This window comes from Squalius cephalus (genome assembly GCF_949319135.1).
Source record: "Squalius cephalus genome assembly, chromosome: 4".
Classification (NCBI taxonomy): Eukaryota; Metazoa; Chordata; class Actinopteri; order Cypriniformes; family Leuciscidae; genus Squalius; species Squalius cephalus.
The window spans coordinates 46,377,152-46,404,333 of record NC_137125.1 but is presented as its reverse complement, the minus strand read 5'-3'; the positions used below and the strand labels follow the sequence as shown (position 1 = coordinate 46,404,333).

General features: G+C 39.1%; 2 protein-coding genes across 5 annotated transcripts; one reads left to right on the top strand and one right to left on the bottom strand.

Annotated features, from left to right (window-relative positions):
- The first annotated feature begins 6,060 nt into the window (after positions 1–6,060).
- On the top strand, positions 6,061–14,103 carry cracr2ab (calcium release activated channel regulator 2Ab). Its single transcript, XM_079870278.1, has 16 exons — positions 6,061–6,464; positions 7,168–7,279; positions 7,405–7,546; positions 7,634–7,780; positions 8,462–8,552; positions 8,889–8,984; positions 9,087–9,274; positions 9,363–9,434; positions 9,512–9,557; positions 10,484–10,575; positions 10,668–11,148; positions 11,398–11,536; positions 12,439–12,520; positions 12,781–12,997; positions 13,113–13,189; positions 13,621–14,103. The coding sequence occupies exons 1-16, from the start codon at positions 6,261–6,263 to the stop codon at positions 13,706–13,708; spliced, it is 2,274 nt and encodes a 757-aa protein (XP_079726404.1). The 5' UTR covers positions 6,061–6,260; the 3' UTR covers positions 13,709–14,103.
- On the bottom strand, positions 14,097–26,897 carry prmt8b (protein arginine methyltransferase 8b). Of its 4 annotated transcripts, none has more exons than XM_079870282.1 (10): positions 26,295–26,897; positions 25,000–25,245; positions 23,777–23,932; positions 23,003–23,066; positions 22,064–22,206; positions 18,268–18,355; positions 17,692–17,807; positions 16,323–16,470; positions 16,118–16,239; positions 14,097–15,136 (listed from the first exon to the last, which is right to left on the bottom strand). In XM_079870282.1, exons 1-10 carry the CDS (start codon positions 26,361–26,363, stop codon positions 15,053–15,055), a joined length of 1,236 nt encoding a protein of 411 aa, XP_079726408.1. In that variant the 5' UTR covers positions 26,364–26,897; the 3' UTR covers positions 14,097–15,052. The 4 variants fall into 4 exon arrangements, with proteins under 4 accessions (XP_079726408.1, XP_079726407.1, XP_079726405.1 ...); XM_079870281.1 differs by having other exon boundaries at positions 14,108–15,136; positions 25,000–25,248; positions 26,295–26,724; XM_079870279.1 differs by having other exon boundaries at positions 14,799–15,136; positions 16,323–16,472; positions 17,691–17,807; positions 25,000–25,239; positions 26,295–26,445.
- Positions 26,898–27,182: the final 285 nt, after the last annotated feature.

Sequence of the window (27,182 nt, the reverse complement as noted above, 5' to 3'; positions counted from 1 at the left end):
TGTCTAAGAAACGATAGAAGGGTTAAATTAATGATTGATGGTTCGTTCCAGGTCATGTCTAAGTGCATATGGAATCGTGAGATTTCATCCTTTCACTCTTAAACCCACTCTTTCCTCACTCTCTTCCTTTCTGCAACTCGTATGTGTGTGTGTGTGTGTGTGTGTGTGTTAGAGATTAGCTGTATGTGTTAGTATATAATCAATAAAGTATTGTTTGTATTTGAAAAGATATTGCTTGTGTATGTGCTTATCAAATTTATTGTCTTGAACTTCGATCAAAAGTTACCTATGCTTTTACCCTATTTCTTAATTTACTGTTAGGGGGTTATTCTTTCTTGGCCAGGAAGATATTATATTTCCTAGAGTTAATAATTGTTTATGCCTTCTGTTCATTGGATGAACTGATAAATGATCATATTATTGATTCTGTTACAGTAAATTTTGAAAATAATTAAATTATTAATTATTGATCATAATTCGTTATGAATAATAATTAATTATATTTATACGTGGGCGTATAAACGCTACACCTCTCATATATTACATTTTATTTTCAAATATTATGTAGAAAGCTGACACTAGTTGAGTTCATAGAGCAAGGGCTGGTGATAAAAATGTCAACAATAAGTTGTACTGGATTATACTGTATAAGCAGATGTATTGGAAAAATACATTTCAACTGCATAATGCACACAGTATATATTATAGACAAAACACATTTAAAATACATTAACAAATTAATTTTGGACAACACACTGTAAGAACAATGGGTCGTACATTAATATTAATATTAATATTAATATTAGCTCAAATGATCTATAGGGAATTTTAATAATTAATCATGAATATGATTAATATTTTGTATGTTACAGTTACATTAATTTATCGCAGCTGAACTAGATTGATATATGAACGATTACCATAACGGGTTATGGTTCGTCATTAATACATCAATTGTTCTTATTTCAGCTCGAAGTTATGGGATAACTTTAATGGAATTAATTTAGTTATCAAACAATCTGTTTGTCCAGCGAACAGATTGTACGTAAGATTAAATTAACTCTCAAGGAAAATTATCCTTCCTACAAACACGAGAAAGAGTATCTTTTCCAGGCCTTGAAAAGACACTCTCGGTGTCTGCAGACTAAAATTAGGTTACTTAAATCGTAGCCTACCAAGATAAAGCATATAGCTAAGATCGAACATTTCAGGGACTAAGTAACATGGGCAATTAAATCAGAGTCAGTCAATATGGAATTTAATAATTGGACCAATACATCGAACTAAGGAATATATCAAACTACACAATACACACGGATTATATGTCTATGTACATAAAATACAGTTAAACAATACAAGATAACGAATAACGAAAATGAGAGAGAGAGAGATAGATAGATAGAGAGAGAGATCGGAAGATGCGAGAGATGGAGAGGATGAGCGAGCGAAAGTGAAAGCAACCTGTGCGATCAGAGAAAGCACAGTTTTAGGCAGACTCACAGACAGCAACCTTTTGACAGACAACAAGGAATCAGATCACCTTGAAAAAGGGAAGATACAACCTTAAACAGCATTTAGATTTCGAGACTTGCATGTGGTCTGTTGTGGTGCTGAGGCAGGCGCGCGCGCATGGGCCTTTGTTCTCTCATGCGTCTTCAGGTGAGCGCGGCCGCGGGATTTTCAAAAGAGTCTTTTCTTTGAGTTGAAGTTGCTTGCTGCGTTTGCTTCGCTGAGTCCGAATACGAAAGAATGCTCCCTAAAAGGGAGCCATGGGTCTTCTGAAGAAGAGGGTTCGTAAAAGCAGGAGAGAGAGTGAGAGGATTTTCTGAGTCGGTCTTTTATGGACAATATGGGTTGACGCCTCTGTTCGCGCGAACAACCAATGAACGTCCAAAGGTCTGAAGCGGGAAAAATGTCTTTGTCTCTGGGGCCACGCCCACTCGGATGAGTCATGAGGAGATGAGCTTTGAGCTGTTCGGCTCCCGAAATATGAAAAAGTGTAAAATAATGCACATTACTTCATTCTGCTATCGAAATTCGACTCTGTTAGATTGAGAGAATTTCAACGATATCACACACGTCATATGAAGATTAAGAAAATCAAGTTACATAAGATATGCATATTTACAAGCATTTTAAAGTTCGTTACATGTCTAGAAATAAGATTTACCCAAAATGTGTTGTACCCTATAGGGTACAAATGGATATGAAGCTTGAGGAACTAAACACGGTACACACCTGATTTGTCTAACCTTATTACCAAAGTTTACCAGAATACACAAACTACACCACGTAAAAGAAAAATTATGAGATGGGAAATTACATCCATGTTTACATTTCTTCGGTGGTTATGCATATAGAAAATGTAGGATTTAAGTAGAAAATGTAGGATTTAAGTAGGAGTAAAGATTACCACGTTAATTCTGCTCCACTCCTAAAAACCCAGTTGACATTCCATTAGGCAATAAAACAGCAAAGTGGGGGGAAGGCAATTGCCAGAGAATATTGTTGAACATTCTCTAACTAAAACACTATTGATTAAAGAATACATTTCAAAACCACACCTTTATTATAAAGCCAAACTAAATCACACATGCCTAATGTAATTGTACATAAATTAAAGTATATTCTATCCTAATTTAAACACAAAGGGATGTTTGTGTGTGTGTGTGTGTGTGTGTGTGTAGAAAGTTTCAAGTTTCGTTATCTCTCTGTGGTCCAGAGAGGGAAAGGGGGGGGTTTGGAGTCCAGAACTTATCCTCCAAGGTGCAATTTAGGTCGTAAAAGTCAATTTGTTCCAGTCTTTATGGAGCCTGGCGTATGATTTGTAATTTCGAAGTCAGGAGGTTACAAGCTCTGATAAGCTTAGCAAAGAACGTTTTGGGCAGGAATGTGCTTAGAAAACACAGAGAGTCCGAATTTGTTAATTCAGAATCAAACGAGCGAATGATTCAAATAGCCAATGTTGTTACACACTTGAGTTGGAATTAAAATCAATTATTTTCCATGTTTTCCATTAAAGGACAAGTTCGGTATTTTACACTTAAAGCCCTGTTTACAGATCGTATCTGATGAAATAGAACGGGTAAGATTAAAATTTGGACACATGCTGCTGTTCCGAGAATTTTAGGTTTATTTCGCTTTCCCCCCCCCCACCCCCACAATGGATGTCTATGTGCACTCGAACATTCATTCCTAAAACACATTAAACTTTCATTTACAAAGACGTGAAACTCACCGAGTGGTCAGGGGTGTTCACTGGTATGTTCACTCAAAAATCGCTGAAAATGATGCATTCCAACAGGTTTTATCGTAGTTTTTGTCCAACTCCATTGACTTGTATTGAAAGAGCTGTGTGAGGTACGGTATTACTCCGCCACTTCTTCTTCTGCTTCTTCTGTGTATTCAATGAAATGCCAGTGGTTTGCTTGCAATTGGCAAAGGTGCATTATCGCCACCAACTGGGCTGGAGTGTCTATTATTCAAGCTCTCAACGGAAGAATTTACGGGTGTGAGACGTTTGGAAAAATAGATCCACAGTTTTACAACGAATGGTAAAACACCTGTTGGAATGCATCATTTTCAGCGATTTTTGAGTGAACATACCAGTGAACACCCCTGACCACTCGGTGAGTTTCACGTCTTTGTAAACGAAAGTTTAATGTGTTTTAGGAATGAATGTTCGAGTGCACATAGACATCCATTGTGGGGGTGGGGGGGAAAGCGAAATAAACCTAAAATTCTCGGAACAGCAGCATGTGTCCAAATTTTAATCTTACCCGTTCTATTTAATCAGATACGATCTGTAAACAGGGCTTTAAGTGTAAAATACCGAACTTGTCCTTTAAAACTGTTATTTTATATATTAGTCAATACATCAAAATAAATTCCCTTTAATAACTTATAACTTTAACTTTAATAAATTTAAAACACTATAAATCATAATTATTTAAAATGTATGTTTAAGTAAAACTTAGTAGACATTGCAAAGTGCATTTTTTAAAACATGCACTTAAGTGTGTTTATAAATATTGTCATGAAAGTGTTCTTTCTTTAAGTTAAGCTTAATTAGACATTATTACAAAGTGCATTTTTAAAAAGTGTACTTAAGTGTGTTAATAAATATTGTGATGAAAGTGTACTTACTTTAAATTAAACTTAATTAGATATTATTACAAAGTGCATTTGTAAAAAGTGCACTTAAGTGTGTTTATAAATATTGTGATGAAAGTGTACTTTCTTTAAGTTAAGCTTAATTAGACATTATTACAAAGTGCATTTTTAAAAATGCACTTAAGTGTGTTTATAAATATTGTGATGAAAGAGTACTTACTTTAAGTTAAACTTAATTAGATATTATTACAAAGTGCATTCGTAAAAAGTGCACTTAAGTGTGTTTATAAATATTATGATAAAAGTGTACTTTCTTTAAGTAAAACTTAATTAGACATTATTACAAAGTGCATTTTTAAAAAGTGTATTTAAGTGTGTTAAGAAATATTGTGATGAAAGTGTACTTACTTTAAATTAGACTTAATTAGATATTATTACAAAGTGCATTTGTAAAAATTGTACTTAAGTGTGTTTATAAATATTGTGATGAAAGTGTACTTTCTTTAAGTTAAGCTTAATTAGACATTATTACAAAGTGCATTTTTTAAAATGCACTTAAGTGTGTTTTTAAATATTGTGATGAAAGTGTACTTACTTTAAGTTAAACTTAATTAGATATTATTACAAAGTGCATTTGTAAAAAGTGCACTTAAGTGTGTTAATAAATATTGTCATTAAAGTGTATTCCCTTTAAGTACACTTAAGTGGTCTTTAATTTTAATTTTATTATATTATCTGCAAGTGCACTTTTCAAAAAGTATACTTTGATTATTTTAAGCACACAAAAAGTACACTTTCAATACAATTAAGCACACTTCTTTTTCACAAGGGTTGCCTTCAGAAGATCCAGATGATGCAACTTCCTGTTGAAAATGTGTCTTGCATGTGCCAAGTTTTTCAGAGGGGGGAATGTGTTAGGGGTAACAGGAGTGAAAACCCGGGGACACGACTAAAATGTGTATTTTATCTAAAATATTACATAAAATATTTTTTTCTCATAAAAAAAACAAACATTTTAAAGCATAGATTGGATATAAAGTCACACAAAAATGCAACAACAAAAAAAGATTTCTGAAGGATTTTAATAATTATATTTCATGGTAAAGTTTAGAGATTGGGGACATGCAACAAATGCTATTTTTTTAGTGTTCCATGTAGTTTTTATGAATGTTTTTAATTATACATTTTAAATTTGCAGTTAGCTTAATGTGCAGGACACTTTTCTTAATAATAAAATGTATTTTAGAGTAAATTTTTATACATATAATGTCGTGGGGACAGAAATGTGGAAGTTATTATTCGGTGGAATGGTTTAATAGCCTCCATAGCCTAGATGTATGGTGACCGAATGTAGGCCTATTCACTCTCTTTAGCAGGATTTTAATATAAGAATTAAGAAAGAATTAATATAAGAATTATGATTTTTCACTGACATTCTTTTAAATTTGCTCTGTAATCTTGATTATTTGGCCTTTTCATATGAGTTTAGCATGTACATGATGATGGTTCATTCTAGAAGAAATGGAAATGGAAACATTTATCACTACATCCGCTCTCCACACTTCACTCATTTACTGGATTTATTAAGTTAATACACTTTTTTTTTTTTTTTTTTTTTTTGGATAGACCTGGAAGAGTAACACTTGTAAGAGCTGTAAACACAGAGGAGGTAAATAATAGGACATGTCAACATTTATCTGTCTGTCAGTCATGTAAAAGTTCATTTTAATTGGTTCTTGCTTAAATAAAACTACTTGATACCCCCTCATTCAAACCTTAGCCAGTTCAACTTGAGTTAAGATCAAACAGGAAATTTCACCACTCTTCTTGTTCCCCTTGACATTGTGGTGGTGGGACATCAACGTAAAGTGACAGTTCTGCTCACCAATAACGTCAGCAGTGATGATGACTAAGACTAATCTGCATTTCACTTCTCAAAGTCTTAACATTCCTAAAGACGAAAAGGATTGCTGATGTGTTGCACTCTCTCTGTTTCTTTCAGCTGGGACCCACAGCAGGCATTCAGTACAAGACAATAAATGATGTTTCCTGAATTAATCAGCATAATTCCCTGTATTGGATCTAGCTTTGGATTGTACATGATCCTGAGCTGTTGAAGGACGGTCAAGGTAAGCAGCGCTGGAATCATGTCAGAGATCGGACACGTTAGAGACACACGGGTCACCAGCAGTGGCTCAGACCAGGATGAGAAGCAGCCGAAACCGCAGCCAAGGAAAAGTGTGAAGAAGAACGCAGGATGGGGACACATTGCTATGTTGGACAAAATAGAGGACTTCTTTCAGATCTGTGACAGCGAGGGAAAAGGCTTCATCACACGCACTGATATGAGGGTAAAGTAGGGGTCCTTAACTTTACTGGTCCTTCACCACTTGATATTTTCATTCTTTCATTATTATTATTTTTATATTATTTATTTTTTTACATCTGCCATACAGCTCTGTATGCAAATTATGTTTTTGTATTTTTTTTAACTTTCTATGGCCACAATTTTTTTATTAAAATATTAAGGGTGCTTATGTTTCTGTTACAGTTCAGGCAAGGAAAGAGGAGCGGAGGACCTAAATTGTAGTAGTCTTATTTACAAAAATGAAAACAAAGATAATCCAAAACACTGGAATCATAGAAATAGATAAATATAACAGTTTCTACTTCTAAAGACAACACTGGATAACTGAACTGAAACAATCTGAGATCTTAAATACACAGGCTAAATTAGGAACCAAACAAGACACAGGTGAACATAATCAATTAACCAATGAGTAACCATAGTAACAAAGGACAAGCAAACAGGAGCTAAACACAGGAAGGAAACACAGAAACCAAAGGAAACACAACATAAGAGTCCACAAACAGAACATAACCATAACAGTTGCATTATTTTCCCTCCTGTTTAAAAGGATTTGTTATTTACAATGTTACAATGTGGGTTCGGGCTATCAGAATATCTAGATGGCTGAAAATAGTGTTAATGATGTCATTTTTCCATCTGTTTCTTGAGTATTTAATCATATACCATCATTCTCTCTATCTTAGAGGCTACACAAAGAATTGCCACTCACTGCTGAGGAACTTGAGAACGTTTTTGACTCACTAGATCTTGACAAAAATGGATACCTGACCATGGGAGAGTTTTCCTCCGGATTCAGTGAGTTTATGATCATCTCCTTTCCAGTCAAGAGGATCTATTCAAAAATAATTTGTTATTTGGTACATATTTATAGCACAGCAAATTACACACTTTTACAAGGTGTATCTGTAACTGTTCCCCAGGTAACTTTCTTTATGGACGAAGAGTTTCCAAGACTGAGGAACTAATGAATACACCCTCTCAGAGCTCAGGGGATGAAGATGATGAAGAGAGACATTTTAGCGTGTTGATGGAGAGCTTGGGTGCTAGCAATGTGTTTGAGGAGTCAGTACTGATGTTTTACACTTGACATTACATGGCATTGCAATAAAACATTAGCTACAAGCAGTAACAGTTCTCTCTTCAATTCAGCCCGAGTGAGGTTCGCAGCCTGTGGACTCGGCTTAGGAAGGAGGAGCCTCACCTCTTGTCCAACTTTGAAGAGTTCCTGGCCCGTGTCACATATCAAATTAAAGAGGCACAACAAGAGAGGAAGGAGATGGAGAGCACCCTCAGAAGGTGACATGATCATTCTTTATGCAACATGAAATGAGAATGAATCTAAAGTCGTCCATGTTTAAGAGCCAATAATCTGCTTTGTTTTCTTAATTTCCCCCCATGTTACTTGTGCATAATCCCCGTTTAGAGGCTTAATGTAATTCCCTATAGAATGCTGTTTTATCCCAGTCCAGTGACCACCAAGCTGAGGAGTTACCCAGGTTTGTACAGTACTTCTGGTGGGAATAAAATGTATTTTGATCAAATCTAGGTCAGAATGATGTGATTTGCAACATGCATTGTTTAAAGATACACATTAAATCAGTGGTTCTCAACTCCAGTCCTCGGGACCCGCTGCTCTGCACATTTTGTATGTCTCTCTTATCTGACACACTCAAATCAGTTCATGGAGTCTCTCCTAACGAGCTGATGATCTGGTTCAGGTGTGTTAAATAAGGGAGACATACAAAATGTGCAGAGCAGTGGGTCCCGAGGACTGGAGTTGAGAACCACTGCATTAAATCTTATGATCCTTTATTATTACCTAACTGGATGTGCAGGTCTGAGCCAGTGTTTTGGAATGTAAATACTGTGAGAATTCGGAAACAATAATGTAATATGAAAGACTTGTTTGTGTTTTATCTTTTGATTGTATTAGGCTAAATGCATGTTTTAACATTGAATGCCATTGTCATTGCACAGGAAAGCAGCCACACATGACAACGAAATTCGCAGATTATATGAGGAAATGGAGCAACAGATCATTAATGAAAAAGATCAAGCAATTCTGAAGGTAAAAACATTCTTTAGAACTGTTGCATGTGCTTTTACACTATACAGTTGAGATTTTTTAAAAAAGAGAAATTAATACTTTTATTCAGCAAGGGTGCATTAAATTAATCAAACGTGTTATAAAGACATTTGAATTTTCTAGAATTATGATTTTTTTTTTACCACAGTTTCCAAGCAACACAACTGTTTTCAACATTGATAATAATAAGAAATGTTTCTTGAGCAGCAAATCAGCATATTAGAATGATTTCTGAAGGATCATGTGACACTGAAGACTCAGCTTCATAAATTTCAGTTATTTCGATTTGTAATAATATTGAAATTGACTCTCTTCCAGGACTCTGAAAATCTGCAGTTGCGCAGTCAGGACCTCCAGCAGCGGCTCCGTAGTAAAGAACAGGATTTGGAGCAGCTTTTCCAAAAACAAAGGAGGGTGAGTGTCACAAATGAACAGGCAGAATCATACAAAATCTTATACTTTTGTGGCACTCACACCTTTTTCAACTCACAGCTTTTTGATATCATTTTTTTTCAGTTAGAGCGCCAATGCCGTGACCTTCACAGCGAACAACAGGAGAGTCGACTGGAGAATGTGAAACTGAAAATGAGCAATGAGGAGTTGTGTCGTGAACTTGAGCACACCTGTCAGGAGCTGGAGTTGGCTCAGGAGCAGCTGGGCGTTCTGCAGGAGCAGGCCTCTCGACTACAGCAGGAGAGAGAGATGTCAGTCTGTGTGTTTATTACGTACACACACAAATCCCACCAGTATCTTTGTGTCTCTCATACACACACATGCTTTTTACCCTCACAGGGAGATGTACAGAATCACAGAAGGCTTGCAGAGAGAAAAACACAGCTTGATGAAACAGTTAGATCTACTCAGGTGAGCTTGGCACATCCTCACATATGCATAGACAAAGACAAACAACAAAAATCTCAAATTAAATGTTGTTCTTTTAGAGAAATGAATAAACATCTACGAGATGAGCGAGACATTAGCTTTCTGGTAAGTTTAACATTTTTAAATACTTTTTTTTTCTTTTTTTTTTTTACTTTTTAATTTTAGTTACTGTTTTTGTAATTTGGTTGTGCGTTTTTGTAATTTTTATTAGAAAAAAAATATATATTATATATAATATGTATATAAAAAAAAAAAATATATATATATATATATATATATATATATAATATAGTTTTCATTAATTTTAGTTTAGTTTTAGTTTAATACTTTAGTAACTTAAACTAAACAAAATGAACAGGAATGTTGCCCTAGCAGCAAGTTAAAAATCATTTAAAATTTAACTTTTATTTTATTTCAATTAACGTAAATGTTTTTCAAATTATTTTTAGTTTAGTTAATGATAACACTTATTCATGCTTCTCATGATCTTAAAAACATTTTGTTCTAAAGTTTAGACATTCTAAATTAATTTAGCAGACATAATTATGCCTACATATGAATTCTCTATGAAACTAAAATTTTATTTTATTATAATTTTTGTGTGTAAGTTTGTGTCAGTTAACATTTATTTTATTTCAATTAACGTAAATGTTTTTAAAATATTTATATTTTTAGTTGATGACAACTTTCCTTGATGATTTATGATTTATGTTTCTCATAATTTTTTTTCCCCTAAAGCTTAGACACTAGAAATAAATTGTATTATAATTTGTGTGTGTATAATATTTAATTTCATTGTTTATATTTTATTTTAATGTTTTACTTTGGTTTAGTTTGAAAAAGCTCAAATAAGACAGCTTGGGCATTTTTTGGTCATATAATAATTCCCATATTTGTGTGTTTTCATAGTTTTGACTTTACTGTTTTTCTAAAATGTGGAAAATATTAATAATCGAAAATGAGTGGGTGTGTCACAACTTTTGACTAATAAGAGCAATTGAAAAACAATATCTCCTTGTAATTTACAACAGAAACGCAGCAATTCAATGAAGAAATCCTCACGCAAGCACAGACTGAGCGCAGCTTCAATAAAATACACGGAGAGGAAACCATCTGTCAAAAAGTGAGACATCTTCACATATTCTCATGCGAATTCCTACGTACATGATTTAATAACATGGAAACATTTACTCTCGCCTCTCACTGTCACTTCAGAGAAGTTGACGAGGAGGAAGTGACTCAGCGCTCTAACAGGAAGACCAACTCTTTAACAAACAGTCAACGTTCACCCTTCACCGCAGGGGATGATGGGAAGCCGGAGGTAGATGTGCAATCTCAGAGGGTGTTTGGGGACTCAGACGGTGTCAATGACAGGGGGGATGTTGAGGATGCGCCACCGGATGGTTGGCCTCTACGCAGAGTCATATCCATCGAGGAGGACCACCTCCCCCACCTGTTACAAGGAGACCCTCACCTTCTTCTGCATCAGCTCAGTGAGGAAGAGGAGCGCGCCGGAGAGGAAGAAGGTCAGGGGGATCTAGAGACGAGCTCCCTCTACCCGTCCAATGCGTCTCTGGCCTCTGCTGACTCTCCACCACCAGTTAGAGTGAAGAAGCCGTCTAAGAAGAAATGGATCAGAGGAAACATGCCCTCATCTGCACGGGGTCAGCCTGTCGGGAAGGAGACCCACCAGCAGGTCAGTGACGGGGACATATAGTACCTCATTTCATATGTATTTGCAGATTAAAGGACAGTTACAAAATAATTCTTGATTTATTCAAAAATCAGAGACAGAGTGAAAGTGCAAGAGACTTTAATACACTTTACATGGGCAAAAGTCTTGAAGTCCATATATTATGTTATTTAGTGTTTTTTACTGTGTGCACTCAACACAACTAGCTGTTAGCTTTACTTTAAAGGTGTCACTGTGTATGTTTGGCTACAGGGTCCTGCAGAAGGTGCTGCCGCATCTCCTCAACGCCTCTTTAAGGTCATTCTGGTGGGAAACTCCAGCGTTGGTAAAACTGCACTGCTGAGACGCTTCTGTGATGGACAGTTTCATTCTGCCACCTCAGCCACTGTGGGTAAGATGCTCTCCCGCTCCATGTGCAATTTACAATTTAACTTCGCACAAGTTGGTGAGTGGACAGGTCAGTTCAAGTGGGTTTAACAGGAGACTTTGCAATGAGGGATTTTCAGTAAATGCAAATTGGTTGCCCTTTTACTGGAGTTTACCTTGAATCAGAAGGATGAATTAGCCTACTACATTTATTTAGTTTGTTATGATTTATATGGCTCTCGAAACTGATTTACCAAGTCTGTGCATTTTTATTGTGAATACATAGTATTACCACTTAAAGGTATTTCAGTGCATTGGGTTTGAATATGTGTGTGAGTGCTAATGAAAACCTACTATGCTATATCTGATGGATTTCTTAAAGCAGGAAACATCACATGAAAGGGCTTGGGAAGTCACACTCTCTGCATTTAAACCCTGCCACACATTGCACAGCAGATTATGTCAAACACCATCAGTTCACTTTATTCAAAGTTTCTAGCCTTTCACCCCTGGACTCTAGTGGGCCATAAACAACCTGGACGCTTAAATTCATTGTATTAGTTACAAGTAAACCAAAATGGCAATTAACGCTGGACTTTTCTTAGCCAGATTAGTTCCTTTCAACCAGCTGGTCCCAAGTTAATTTTTTAGTGAATGTTATTTTTACTTGGTTCGATATTTTGCTTTATAATTAAATGACATTAATAAGCATGTGGCTAAAGTGTTCAAAACGCCTGTATTCCACACAGAAATATTACTCAACAGTGACCTCTAGTGGCCATTATCCCTCACTGCAGGAATGGTTTGCTGTCTGTTTTGATTTCATAAAGTATTTTTTATGCCTTTATTTAGTTGTGTATATTTTTTGTTAACTTTATGTGTGTACTGCACATTTATGTATAACTTCAGTTGTGTTGTGCTGTTCAGGCATTGACTATAGTGTGCGGACACTGAATTTGGGGGACAGTCACGTTGCTCTTCAGCTATGGGACACTGCAGGCCAAGAAAGGTGAGGTCCTGATATGGCATACAGGATAGAGTTTTGCATTTATATCTTCTTATTTAGGATATTTACATTCAGTTTCAGTTTGTATGCTTCATTTTTGTTCCCCAGACTGTGCTGTAATCCTTTTAAGCATCTCTAAAAAGATGTCTAGAGTAGACATCTTGTTGTCTAGAGTAATCTATTGCGCAACCAAATCATGAACTCACTTGTCACTGATGATAAACATCCAGCATGAAAAAACACAATGTCACTGTGCTCTGCAGGTATCGCAGCATTACCAAGCAGTTTTTCCGCAAGGCAGATGGCGTGGTGGTCATCTACGACATAACAATGGAGGACAGTTTCAGATCAGTCCGCCCCTGGCTGGCCAGCATACAGGAGGCCGTAGGCGACCCTATCCCTGTCATGCTCCTGGGCAACAAATCTGACCAGGAGAATGAGCGAGAAGTGCAGACAAAGGAGGCTGATATGCTTGCAGAGGTGCTCTCTCACACACACAGTACATCCTACAATATTTACATCATATGCTTTGCTTTCATGAGTCTACATCACAATATCCAACACATTATGCACAGATTTTTGTTATATTTGGTAGGAAACAAACCTGATGTTCTACGAGTGCAGTGCTTATACTGGAGCTAATGTGTTGGAGGCCATGATACATCTGGCCAGGTAAGAACTGAAAAACACATGAATGCAATGTTACCAAACGTATTAAGTTTAGCTGTGATCTTTGTAACACCTCACCCAGGGGTGCAACCCACAAAAAAGAGACATTTATAAAACTGTGAGACAGCTAACTGTCTGCAAACATTATCAGATGTCGAATGTTGAGATCACATGACCAGCCCAATACTATTAAATACTACACAGTAACCCCACTATAATCACACTTTCAGCTGTCAAACAAATTAAAAATGGTTACATTTAAATGAATGTAAGTAAAATGTATGTAAGTGTTCAGTAATGATAATAAATATCAAAGTTGCATTTACAGAATCCAATAAAATATAAATAATTTTCTTAATGTTTTTGGTTGATTTATCTATCTATAAAATAAAAAATAAGAAGACTTATGTTAAAGAACACTGATGTTTTTGCAGAGTCCTGAGAGAACAGGAGGACAGAGTATGGGTGAACACGGTCATACTTGCAGATCAACCACTGAAGAAGAAATCCTGCTGCAAGTGACCACACACACATACACACTTACGGGTGAAATCACTGTGCTTTATGTATCATCATCAAACCTTATACTCAGTGTAAATAATTTAATGTTGGCTGCAAATTCACTTATACCTGAATCAAGCACTAATAGCGTAATGTGTAAAAAGGTTTATGTCCATTTGTCAAAGAGCATTGTAGCTCTGTGCTCATCTGATATGTGTCCAACTGTAGATTACGTATATCACAGGACAATTTGTCACACCTCATTTAAAATGATCTTTGTACATATTCTATTTTGTCAACAATACCAACCCATTCTTTTTTAATGGAGTGTAGTAAAACAAGTGTAGTGGCACTACATCCAACTAAACACATTCAACCAGGAAAGAACAAGTCATTTAGGAATAAATGTGATTGTTTGTTACTTCCCATTTATTTAGCATTACAATAGCCTCATTCAGTCCACCTAAAGTACTAGCATCATGAAACCTAGATTTCAAAATGGCCAGTAAAACCTCTCTACTAGAACAAGAAGTGTTTTCAGCAACCGTGTGCAGTTCAGTTCAGTTGATGACAACATCAATAAGCACTAAAATCTTCGATGTTATCGAGGGAAGAACATTTGCTGGAGTCGAACATGTCGTGCTTTCTTCTTTGCCTTCATCTGAACTGCTCTGTGACCATCTTGTTTTACACAAAAGAGCAAACTGGTGGTTCAAACAGGTTGTATGTGAGAGGGATCTGACATTTAAACAAGAACTCAAATCTTAAGTTAAAATTCTCACATTAAAGTTACTCTAAAATAATAAATCTTGTATTTGATAAGAATGATTTAATATAGTTTAGCTGCTCTTAGAGGTTCTTTAGAAAAATCTTAGTGAAACCTGAATTAATTGAAATAAAAGCAAAGGCAGAAAACATGCCAGTGGTCACTATATTAAACAACTCAACACTAACCCAATAAATATAACACCGTAAAATGCACTTAAACATAAGCAAAACTCTTCATTTATGCATCCAAACTGAAGCCTTTGTTCTATGAGGCATTGTACGATTTCACATTGGCATATACTGTTCATTAACACTTTTCTATCTTATGTGGTTGAATAAACACAAACTTTGACATTCTCAGACTCTTTAACGGTTACATTCAGAGTGATGTTTTCACAGTCTATTCTTTACGTGCATTTAAGAACGTGACACGCGGTGACTATTGCTTGAGTGCTGGACTCGCACTGATGACATCACAGAAGGGTCCTGTGGTTCGGCAGCCTCTCTTATCCAGACAGAGGCAGAGGAGAGACAGAGCCCATCTCTCTGCCGAATCTCCCTGGGAAACGGTGCCTGACTCAAGATGCCGCTCCAGTTTTACCGCATCTTGTAGTCATGGGAGATGGCTGCGTCACAGAGCTGCCCTTTGAAATCCAGCTCGAAGGTGAAGTCCAAGTCACGCTGAAAGAAATCAAGTTCTTATTTTTGTCATCTTATTTCTTTGAAATCTGCCTCCTACTTGTTTATAAACCAGTGGCTTTCAACAAGGAGGGCGAGAACCACTAGAGGGCACACTGGCTTAAAAAGTATCTAAAAATAAGCTAAAACAGCTCAAATGTATTTTTATTTGTTATACGAGGGAAATTAAAAGTGTGATTTCTATACCTGAGAAAGTCATGGAAGTTAATAAAAAGTCGTGGAAAATTTTGTAATAAATATATATATTTTTCTAGTTATGTCAAGTGCTAAAATATTTTATTGGGTAGAAATTGCTATTTGTGAGTAAAATATAATTTTGAAATCTTAGATTTAAAAAAAATATAATAAAACAAAAATAGAAAAGTCATGTAAATTTACTGGTAAGAAAAAGTGTAAACCACTGTTATTGGTTGAAATTTTATTGAAAATGAAGGAATTCTGGAATTTAATTATTTTATTTGCTGTGATATATTGCTACTAGTGCTGTCAAAGTGCATCTAACATAAAAGTTTGTTTACATATTATATGTGTGTGTGTATATATATATTATATTTAATAGTCATGTCTGTGTATACACACACACACACACACACACATATATATATATATATATATATATATATTTTTTTTTTTTTTTTTTTTTTTTTATGTGTATATGATGTGTATATATACATAGACAAGTACACACACATACAGACATATATTATATAAATGTACTGTATACACACACATATATATTACATAAAAGCAAACTTTTAAGTGAGATGAGATTAACAGATTTGACGCACTAATTGCTACTGCTAGTTTATGTAAATAATTTTGGAAATGAGAAGCTTTGTTATAACAGCAGAAGTAGTCCTACCAGAAATATATTGGGTGGGCTTTTAAATATTGTCTTGCAGTCAAAAATGTTGAGAACCACTGTTCTCCATTTCCCACCCCCACACACACTTCCAGCCTCACCTGGTTATTCTCGTTGGGCTTGACGGTGATGCTGCCCAGGATTTCCTCTCCTCTCCGCACCGTTAAATAATCCTCCAGATAAAACACTGTTTGCTTCCAGTGCGTGCTGGGAGCGTCAGGGGCTGAAAGGGAATGTGCAATGGCTCGGTCAGTACTGGATTTATTTGTAAGAGATAATTAGGTACGGAATAAGTGAAGGCTGAACCTGTAGAAAAGCCCGTCTTCTTGTGACACTTGGTGAACTCGATGTTGAAGTACGTGATGAGAGCGTGAACATAGTCGTTCCTCTGAATCTGCAGGCAGAAGGCTGAGGTGAACGCCAGGTCCTCCGGCTTCACCGTGTAGATGTCCACCTGAAAGCCATATGTCCCGTCTCACACTTAGAGATCATGTTTAAATAGAGATTACGATTGGCCCGCATACTTGCACTAACAAAGTCCTTTGATGATCTGCCATCTGTGATCTAAGCTTGAAGTGTAATGTGCTTTATGTCATATAGCCTTAATCCATACATCATCACAACAGATCCAGTTTCAGACTATATTGTTTAGCTGGGGCTTTATTGCTGAGAAGTTGACACAAGTAACAGCCTTGGTGAACAAAGATCTTCTTACTCTTTGTGTGAACAACAGATCAGTGGCAGCATTGAGCCTTTCATTTGTTCAATTCAGCCTTTCATTTAATAAACCTCACAAAGAGGCTGAAATCATTCTCCTCTTCAAAGAGTTTGATCACGCAGGTGATTCAGAGGCACATTGAAAGCACAGCCTTTCTTTCTTTCTTTCTTTCTTTCTTTCTTTCTTTCTTTCTTTCTTTCTTGCTTTCTTGCTTTCTTGCTTTCTTTCTTGCTTTCTTGCTAGCTCTCTCTGTCACTTACCTTGTCTCTTTTCTTTTGACATTCTTGACATTCAATATGTCTTCACTGACAAACGGATTTTTTTCTTTTTTTTTCTTTTTTCGCATGAAAAATGAAGCCCAATGCTCATAGGTTGCTGTTTTAGAGTTCGGGAGATTTAAATGAGATCTCGGTTCTCTCTCACTTAAGTATCATCTTTATACAGTCATCTTAATACAGTAAGATTATAGCGGTATGGCTATGGAAATATAGATAAGCATAGCATAGCTCAGATACTTTGAGAGTTAATATATTTAGAATTAATATCTAATTTTGATCATTCTTATATTATATTATCAATTTAATCGCATTCCTGTTTAGGTGAAACAACATTACAGTATTAAAGAAATCTTTCCTACTGTATGGGATAATACACTTTTATTAAGGGATAACAAAATATTTATAAATAAGGCTTCATATGACCTACATGATGATATTATTAGCATTATATTTCATGAGGACTTATTTCTGCCCTGCCAATTTAAATGAATGATTTGTGTTTGTGTGTTGAGTTGAACACACGTTACCACGCTGTCATCAGGCGGCACGTTACTGTGAATTATTCTGTTATGTAACACCCACACTACATGTGTTCCATAGTGGCCTATCGCACGGGCCATCAGTATGATTCAAATCTGATCTTGCTCACATATACATACAGATGAGCACATACTCATACCTTAACAAGGCAGGAGTTGGTCACGACTTGTTTAGGATCTACTATGTCCACCAGGGGCTCCATCATAGCAACGTTACGAATGCACGTCATGTCAAAACCATAGACGTTTTCCCACCCTGCAAGCACAGAGAAAATATATTTTTAAGACATTTTTAAATATCACGTGGGTCTGAAAAGTCGAAAATCTGTGTGGCTGTGTCTGGGAGTCTTCGTTTGGCCCTAAAATAGCCTCCTGCCTCCTCTGTGTCTGGCAGCATTTGATTACATCCCATCACATGAGTGTTAGGCCGAGGAGAATCTCATACTTTCATCCAAAACATGAAGGAGGGAGTGAAAGGGATGGAGAAAAAGCCAACGGCTTGCTGCGGGGGAGTAATGGAGCTCAACAGGATTTTTTTTTTTTTCAGCTAAATAAATGTGAGGGAACCAAAGAGATACAGTTTAAATGGTCATTTAATACAGGACATGTAGTTGCCTCATGTCAGTGTGTGTGTGTGTGTGTGTGTGTGTGTGTGTGTGTGTGTGTGTGTGTGTGTGTGTGTGTGTGTGTGTGTGTGCGTGCGTGTGTGTGCTCACAGTGGATTTTGAAGTCTTTGTATTGTCGATCCTCAATGGCGACCACATACAATGTCGCTCTGTCTGGAAACATGAAACCGCCAGGTTTCTGAAAAATGACAGGAAAGAAAATATTCACAAATCACCTATGAAAAATATGAATGGGTTGATGATGGATGCCCAACTTATTTATTTTTTTGTTAAAGTTCAAATATTATTATTAATAGTACAAGTATACTGTCACGATGTAGTTTTGTGTCCTGTCATGTTTAGTGGTTCCCTGTTTGTCTATTAGTCATCCCCGGTGTTTCTGATTAACCACACCCCCTTGTTATCTTGTTTAGCTTGTTTGTCTGTGTATATATACCTCTGTGCTTCAGTTGTTGGGTGTCGGTCGTTGAAGTTGTTTGCTGTTCTTTGTAACCGTTCCTGAGTTCCTTGTTCTGAGTTCTGCTGTTCACCCTGTTTGTTTTCATTAAATTTAGTACTTGCATTTGGATTCTCTGTGCTGTATTCCTGCCTCAGCGTAACAGAACGACCGACCAAAATTATGAATCCAGCAGTACGGATCTCGCCTGATCATAACAGATTGATCCGGGAGTTCGCTGGACAGATCGCAGCCTTGGCCCTGGAGAGCTTCGATCTGTTCCAGTACACATGGGGTTTTGTTCCTCTCGCTGTCTCTTGCTCTCTGGGAGACGAGGCTATTAAGATGTGTTACCGGCTGGGGGCTAAGGAGGTTGACCCGAGGGAGCTCCCCGATCTCTCCGGTCTGGATTGGAGAGAGGCACTCTCCAGATGTCTAGAGAGCTTCCTCCCCAGGCACGCAAGGTCAACACCTGATCTTCACGTCCCGTCCAGCACAGAGCCTTCACCGCTGGTCCCGTCCAGCACAGAGCCTTCACCGCTGGTCCCGTCCAGCACAGAGCCTTCACCGCTGGTCCCGTCCAGCACAGCGCCTTCACCGCTGGTCCCGTCCAGCACAGCGCCTTCACCGCTGGTCCCGTCCAGCACAGCGCCTTCACCGCTGGTCCCGTCCAGCACAGCGCCTTCACCGCTGGTCCCGTCCAGCACAGCGCCTTCACCGCTGGTCCCGACCAGCACAGAGCCTTCACCGCTGGTCCCGTCCAGCACAGAGCCTTCACCGCTGGTCCCGTCCAGCACAGAGCCTTCACCGCTGGTCCCGTCCAGCACAGCGCCTTCATCGCTGGTCCCGTCCAGCACTGCGCCTTCACCGCTGGTCCCGTCCAGCACTGCGCCTTCACCGCTGGTCCCGTCCAGCACAGCGCCTTCACCGCTGGTCCCGTCCAGCACCGAGCCCTCATCGCTGGATCCGCCCAGCACAGAGCCCTCAACGCTGCCCAGCACAGAGCCCTCAACGCTGCCCAGCACAGAGCCCTCAACGCTGCCCAGCACAGAGCCCTCAACGCTGCCCAGCACAGAGCCCTCAACGCTGCCCAGCACAGAGCCCTCAACGCTGCCCAGCACAGAGCCCTCAACGCTGCCCAGCACAGAGCCCTCAACGCTGCCCAGCACAGAGCCCTCTTCATCGCTGGTCCTGTCCAGCTCAGAACCCTCTTCACCGCTGGTTCCATCCAGCTCAGAGCCTGTTCCGGTGGCCCCGAAACGGAGGAGAAGGAAGATGTCCTCCATGACAGTTCCGGTGGTCCCAGTTCCGGTGGTCCCAGTTCCGGTGATCCCGAGTCCGGTGGCTCCTAACACGGAGACCATCCCGGAGGTGACTGCCGTCCCTGACGCGCCGCCCCGGCGGCTTGCTCTGCCCGCGCCGCCCAGGCGTCTTGCTCTGCCCGCGCCGCCCAGGCGTCTTGCTCTGCCCGCGCCTCCCAGGTGTCATGCTCTACTGGCCCCGCCCGAGCTGCTCGCACTGCCTGCACCACCCCAGCGATCCGTCACGTCTACCCAGCCAGAGACTGTTCACGTCACTTCTGCCCATCCAGAGACTGAGCTTCACGTCAATTCTGCCGATCCAGAGACTGAGCTTCACGTCGCTTCTGCTGATCCAGAGACTGTTCACGCCATGTATGCGCCGCCCGAGCCCTCAGTGACCGCGACACTGGCCATTATGGCCACAGCCATGTGGTGTGTGTGGGCTGCGCACACACTTGAGCCGGTGTCTGTTCTGGTGTCTGTTCCTGTTCTGGTGTCTGTTCATGAGCCAGGGTCTGTGTCTGTTCTGGTGTCTGTTCCTGTTCTGGTGTCTGTTCATGAGTCAGGGTCTGTGTCTGTGTCTGTGTCTGTTCCTGAGCCTGAGCCGGTGGTGTCTGTTCCTGAGCCTGAGCCGGTGGTGTCTGTTCTTGAGCCGGTGGTGTCTGTTTCTGAGCCTGAGCCGGTGGTGTCTGTTCCTGAGCCGGTGGTATCTGTTCCTGAACCAGGGGCTCCTCCGTGGCCGCCCGAAGGGTTCTCTCCGCCATGGCCGCCCGAATGGTCTTCTCCGCCGTGGCCGCCCGAAGGTTCTTCACCGCCCTGGCCGCCCGAGGGGTCGTCTCCGCCCTGGCCGCCCGAGGGGTCGTCTCCGCCCTGGCCGCCCGAGGGGTCGTCTCCGCCCTGGCCGCCCGATGGACTGTCTGCTCTGCCCTGGCCGCCCGATGGACTGTCTGCTCCGCCCTGGCCGCCCGATGGACTGTCTGATCCGCCCTGGTCGCCTGCACTGCCTGATCCGCCCTGGTCGCCTGCACTGCCTGATCCGCCCTGGTCGCCTGCACTGCCTGATCCGCCCTGGTCGCCTGCACTGCCTGATCCGCCCTGGACTCCCATCCTTCTGCAGTCTCCAGGTTCTCTGCCGCCCCACGGGCCTGGCCCTCCATCCCGCCCCCAGGTCCGCCTCCGCTCCACCACCCTCCTGAACTATTGTTTTTTGTTTTGAGGGGCGTCAGGAGCCGCCCATAGGGGGGGGGCTATGTCACGATGTAGTTTTGTGTCCTGTCATGTTTAGTGGTTCCCTGTTTGTCTATTAGTCATCCCCGGTGTTTCTGATTAACCACACCCCCTTGTTATCTTGTTTAGCTTGTTTGTCTGTGTATATATACCTCTGTGCTTCAGTTGTTGGGTGTCGGTCGTTGAAGTTGTTTGCTGTTCTTTGTAACCGTTCCTGAGTTCCTTGTTCTGAGTTCTGCTGTTCACCCTGTTTGTTTTCATTAAATTTAGTACTTGCATTTGGATTCTCTGTGCTGTATTCCTGCCTCAGCGTAACATATACATAATAGGTCATAAAACACCATAATAATATTAACCACTATAATATAATATAATTATCTCAAATATTTTAAATACTTTTGTAATATTTTTTATTAGTAGTATAAATCATATCAGGTCAAAAGACAACATTAAAAATAATATAATAGTTATAATAATTATTCATATAATAAACATTTTATGTAATTATTATCTAAAGTAGACACTGCTGAAACTGCTTGAAATTTAAACTCAACTACCCTCATATAACATTTTAATTGACAAAAACGCATTCCTGGCATATGCGTGATTATATTCCTATTATTCCAGTGACTTCACATCATTCTTTCTTTTCCTTCCCGTTCAGTGCACCATACAAATAACTCCAGGCTGAAACAATGTACTGGCACCAACACAATGGTTCTATAAAAATCCCTAACAAGCCACTTGTCCTCTGGACCAAATTGTCATTCAGTGGTAGACATTCATCAGCAGCCCAATGACATGCCACTCATTCCCATTATAAATGATAATTTTCAGCATGGACACACGCTCTTCACATTCTAATTAGTCAAATAACCTTGGCCTTGAGATAGCCAACACACACAGACAAACACACACTGACCAGCCATTTGTCCCTGGCGTAGATGACAGTATTGAGCATAGACTCATAGAAAAGACAGTAGCCCATCCACTCTGAAATGATGATGTCCACCTGATCCACGGGCAGTTCAGTCTCCTCCACCTTCCCTTTAATGATGGTAATAACTGCAAGATGCACAACAAATAGAGAAGAGACAGTGAAGCTTCAATTTAGCTTATTTTATACTATGCAATGTACAATTAAATTATATATATATATATAATATGAATATGTATATTTTGTTCTAAATAAATATATTTATAACAATAAAATTAACAATAAAATTAAAAATATTACAATTCCTGATGGATAAAATCAAGTCTCACCTGACTTTTTTTTTCTTTTTTTTATTCATAAATGTCTGATTACAGAAATCAAATGGGTTAGGAACCCAGCATTTACACACAAGAATGATCAGAATGTCACAAGAATGACAATATAAAGTTACATTTGATTGATGGGTTTCTTCATGGTTTTCTCTCTCTCCTTCTTCTTCTTTTATCTCATCCTCTCATTATAACCATTTTGCAAAAAGCTGGTTGCCAGTCTCCAATTTCCATGCCCGTGTGTGTGTGTGTGTGTGTGTGTGTGTGTGTGTGTGTGTGTGTGTGTGTGTGTGTGTGTGTGTGTGTGTGTGTGTGTGTGTGTGTGACTCCTCTCTCACACTGACTCAGGCTTCTCACCCGCCCGCTGCTCTCCAGTGTTAATGAGAGCTGCTGTGGACAACTAAGCAACAACTTCTGCCATCACACACCACAAGCGGAGAGTGTCAGCTACAGGAAGTGACTATGCTACTTCCTGTGTCATGGAACTCCGCTTGCCTAGAGGAAAATGTATGACTCTTCTATTCCACACAAGAATGAAGATCAGACCTATACACTGTGTAGTGTCCAAACAGGAATGAGCAGCAGAATGTCTTACCATTGTCCAGGTGATTTGATTTGATGATTTTTTCGGAATACTCTGATATACTGGAGCATTCAATCTACAAAACAAAATTAAAATTATATTAGCATATTTAGCAAGAACTGTATAAGAGGTATGCTAGCTGACTCAAGCCAGACGGAACCCTTTTTTATGCATAACATCAAGTTTTATTGGAATGGGGTTTGTATTTCATGAAAAAATATATAATTATAAAGTAATTGTGAAATATCCTGTTTGTATGACTCCACTTGTCTCAGTTTGGCCGTTCCAATGTCACCAGTTACATTGCTTTGCCAGTAGGTGGTGAAAAGTGACTCCCTTAATGAGTGAATCAATGATTCATTCATTCAACTGATTCGTTCAAAAACGTATCCATAAAGGAATAAAACTACTGTTATCTGCCAAATGCATAAATGCACATTTTAAATGTTTATAAACCTGTGATCCGTGGTACTTATATGTATCCGTGCTCTGGACAGAAACAGAAACCTCTTTCGCTTATTGTGGCATATGAAAGATAAGCGACTAGAACTGGACCTAGTGGGTGGATCAATGGAGTGTTATCTAATACAGACCAGAAGCACAGTAACACTACTGATATTATCAGCACACTCTCCCTCTCTGTCTCTCCAGATATACATAGATATAGTTTGGGAGTGTAAAAAAGAGTCAGATTTGCAGTAAAGTAAAGCCTGCATGTTGCCCTCTTACTCAAACCTATTGTATATGACAGTAAACACACTTGTAATGAGTAATTTGAGTCCTCACCCCGTACACATGCTTGGCTCCTGCCTTGGCAGCAAACATGGAGAGGATTCCGGTTCCACTGCCCACATCTAGAACAATCTTATCCTTAAAGATGTGTTTGTTGTGGTACATGGAGTTCCTGTAAGTCAGGGTCCTCACCTCATCCTTTAGCATTTCCTATTGAGAGAAAAAAAGAAGTTATAAACAGTAGCAAATATATATATATATATATATTATTTTGATGGTCCCCTTTAGACATTCTGTTGACTCTAAGTAACGTTGCACATACATGTCAACTAACTCTCATTAGATTATTAGTAAATGTTAGGGGTAGGGTTAGTAGATAAAGGGTTTGCGTTAGTAGAATAAGTTGATGTACTTGCAAAGTTACTTATAGTCAGTAGAATGTCTTTTGGGGGACCATTAAAATTATGTGGTAGCAAATGTTAAGCATACAGTCTAATACTCTAATGAGAGTTAGTTGACATGTAGGTGCAACATTACTTATAGTGAACAGAATGTCTAAAAGGGACCATCAAAATAAAGTGTTACCAAATAGAAAGTTAAAAATAAACTGCATTTAAATAGAATTTTATAACATTATAATTGTCTTTACTTTGACAATCCTTGCTGTATTAATTTTTTATCTTACTACCCCAAACATTTGATCGGTATATTGCTGCACATATTTGACTGAAGCATGTGAGATGTCCTTAGAGTTTGAGTCCATGACTTTTATCCCTCATTTCTGGACCATTTCTCTTGGACTGTGCTATGGAGGACAATATATAGGACACAAAGCGCAGTGTCTCCAGGATTCTTTTTATAGAGACAGGTCTCCATTTAGCCTGCTGGGATTAACTGATAGACATCTTCCCAAGCCCTCCCTCCCCCCGCTCCAATTCTCTTTCCTTTTCTTTCTCTCTTTCTCCATCTTACTCTTGTCCTTCTTCTTCTGTGTGTTATCAAGAACTGTTCTTTTATCTGTAGACAGATCCAATTCGACCCTCATGCTCTAAATGTGCCGGTATCAAAGGTGTTCTCTCACTTCTTCTTCAGTATGGTTAGAAAAGGGTTTCAGTGACAAATTTAAGTATGTTCTTATCATCAGCTGCGAGTGATAAAAGTTCTTTAGCAGAAACAATTTCCTGTACTTGATAGTGAACAAGATAACATTTTCATCTAGCATACTTCACCAACTCCCATACTAATGGTAAAACCATCCGAACAGGACCTTCGATTACCTCATGAATTCCAAAGTGGGCATAGGAGTCAAAGTAGTAGTCCCTTGATGTCATCTCCTCTGGGTTGAGTAGCTTGGCCATTTTGCCTCGTCCCGGACATGCAGACAGTGCAGAGACATGTGGCGTGTGTGGGGGGTGTGGAACATGATGAACGGAGGTCACTGGCTTTGGTAACAGAGAAGGTTGCAAGGCCTGGGACGAGGGAACGCTGGAAATATGCTGCTGATGCTGCTGCTGCTGCTGGCGCTGCTGGTAAAGTCAACAGTAAAATAATCTGCAATGCTCTCTGTCCTACATAAGCACTATTGGATTCAGTGAGTGCAAGTATGCGTTTGGCAGACAGTTTTTATCTAAAACAACTCATAATGTGTTCAAAGTATACATTTAATCAGTTTATGCACTCTTTAGGAATCAAACCCATGACCTTGGTATTGCTATGTCCTACAGTTTGAGCTATAAGAACAATTTATTCATTTATTTATTGAAAGCAATAAAAAATACCTTGAAAAAACACTAAAAATATTTCCTGTAAATACTTTTTTTTATGTTTGATTTGATGATCCAATGTTTTTTTTTTTTCAAAACAGTTTTGTAAAAATAGGCTATGTGTAGATGGACTCAGGAACATAAATGTGTTTCACCTTGTGATTTTTTTTACCTTGCTTTTCAGGGCTTGTAATATTTAGTGCACTAATTATCAACGTCGACGTTTAAATCAGGTATGCAAAGGTGAATATGCTAATTAGCCGGGGAGGGGGGGCGAAATACTGCAGCACCAAGGACAGCGCTCAGCCGTCTCGCGATGACCCAATAGACTATATAAAAGAGGAATTGAGTGCTATTCAGCACGCACACGACAAACTTTCCTGTCTTACTGGTCTACTACCTTACTATCGTATTGGTACAAATTTAGGCTAATTTATTGTGTTCGAGTTTCTAAAATGCATCTTGCATCCGATCCGCTTAATCTTTATGCAACCTACGCGCAGCATACATTTTGATAGCCTATAAACCTATATATGTAGCATTTGGAGTGGTGTGTGATCTCTATTCTTTCAGGACGAGGGAACTGGACGTGTTCTGCTCTGGATTTCGCTGTTCTTTACCCTGCATAGTCACACATCACCGGGCACTGATTTGTTTGACCTCCAAACCAGCGCGTCATTTTACGCGATCATGCACTTAAACACACATATGAGCGACTAGAATTAATCACGTGCGATTTACAAGTGTGCATATGAATGTTTGGACGAACATTGATGTATTATGCATAACTTAAAGAATCTTTGACTTACCTCCGAGCTCTCCGCATCCGCCATCTTTCTCCGCAGGAGCAGGCACCGCGATGAGTGCCTCAGTCCCATGCGAGCCAACGGGATCCGGATTAACTAGATAAGGGCAAGTGTTGGCACTAAATGTCCTATAAAAGTTTTAAAACGTACTGCAATAAGCAATACTCGGTTTGCGCTTTAAAACGACACATTTGTTAATGTGCACAGTTGTGTTAAATAAACAAGAAATAGCTAAAATAAAAACTAATAGGGAATATGTCATAAAGACTTCTTAGATAGTCCCTTAACTCCATGGTTCCGACTCCTACTGAAAGCCCATCGCGCAAAAGTTCTTCCAGAGGTGCTAAGCGCCACTTGGAGACCAGTTGAGCCACGACGCGTCAGCATCCACATCACCTGCCGCTGCGCATCGCCGCGTTACCTATAGTCTGGCAGATCAGAACGCATCTTTTATTTCAGTTTAACACGATGATCCATTGTTTTTCAGTTCGCAATAAGTCATCGAATCCCAGCTGTCCACTTGGTCAGTTTGAGGTCAGTCAAGTGCGTCTGGTTCGCGCTGAAAGTTGGAGTTGAAAGACTGTGCTAACTGAACTCGAGCGCAGCGAGTGCAGAACTGGAGAGATATCAGTATAGCTGAATTAGTGCCTCCCACATAAGTATCGCACCTCCACTTTCTCCAAATAAAGGACACAAGGCTTTCAATTCATTTCAAGGCTGTAATTTTTCAGAAAAACATGTACTTTTGCACTGTACAGGTGCTTTTATTCAAAGCTATTACATTAAGTATACATCTTAACCAATGACCTTGGCGTTGCTAACGCAAGTATTTAGGTTGATGAATATTCCTCGTTTTCAACACAAATTTTTAATTTCAAACTTAATAACGTG

What these genes read in the sequence shown, in the direction of transcription:
- cracr2ab (XM_079870278.1), top strand. Translation starts at nt 6,261, where the DNA reads ATGTCAGAGATCGGACACGTTAGAGACACACGGGTCACCAGCAGTGGC. An exon ending in TTTTCCAAAAACAAAGGAGG is followed by an intron (nt 8,985 to 9,086) that starts GTGAGTGTCACA and finishes ATTTTTTTTCAG; the next exon opens with TTAGAGCGCCAATGCCGTGA. An exon ending in CTACAGCAGGAGAGAGAGAT is followed by an intron (nt 9,275 to 9,362) that starts GTCAGTCTGTGT and finishes TTACCCTCACAG; the next exon opens with GGAGATGTACAGAATCACAG.
- prmt8b (XM_079870281.1), bottom strand. Translation starts at nt 26,363, where the DNA reads ATGGGACTGAGGCACTCATCGCGGTGCCTGCTCCTGCGGAGAAAGATG. An exon ending in CGGATGCGGAGAGCTCGGAG is followed by an intron (nt 25,249 to 26,294) that starts GTAAGTCAAAGA and finishes TGACTTTACCAG; the next exon opens with CAGCGCCAGCAGCAGCAGCA. An exon ending in CCCACTTTGGAATTCATGAG is followed by an intron (nt 23,933 to 24,999) that starts GTAATCGAAGGT and finishes TTCTCTCAATAG; the next exon opens with GAAATGCTAAAGGATGAGGT.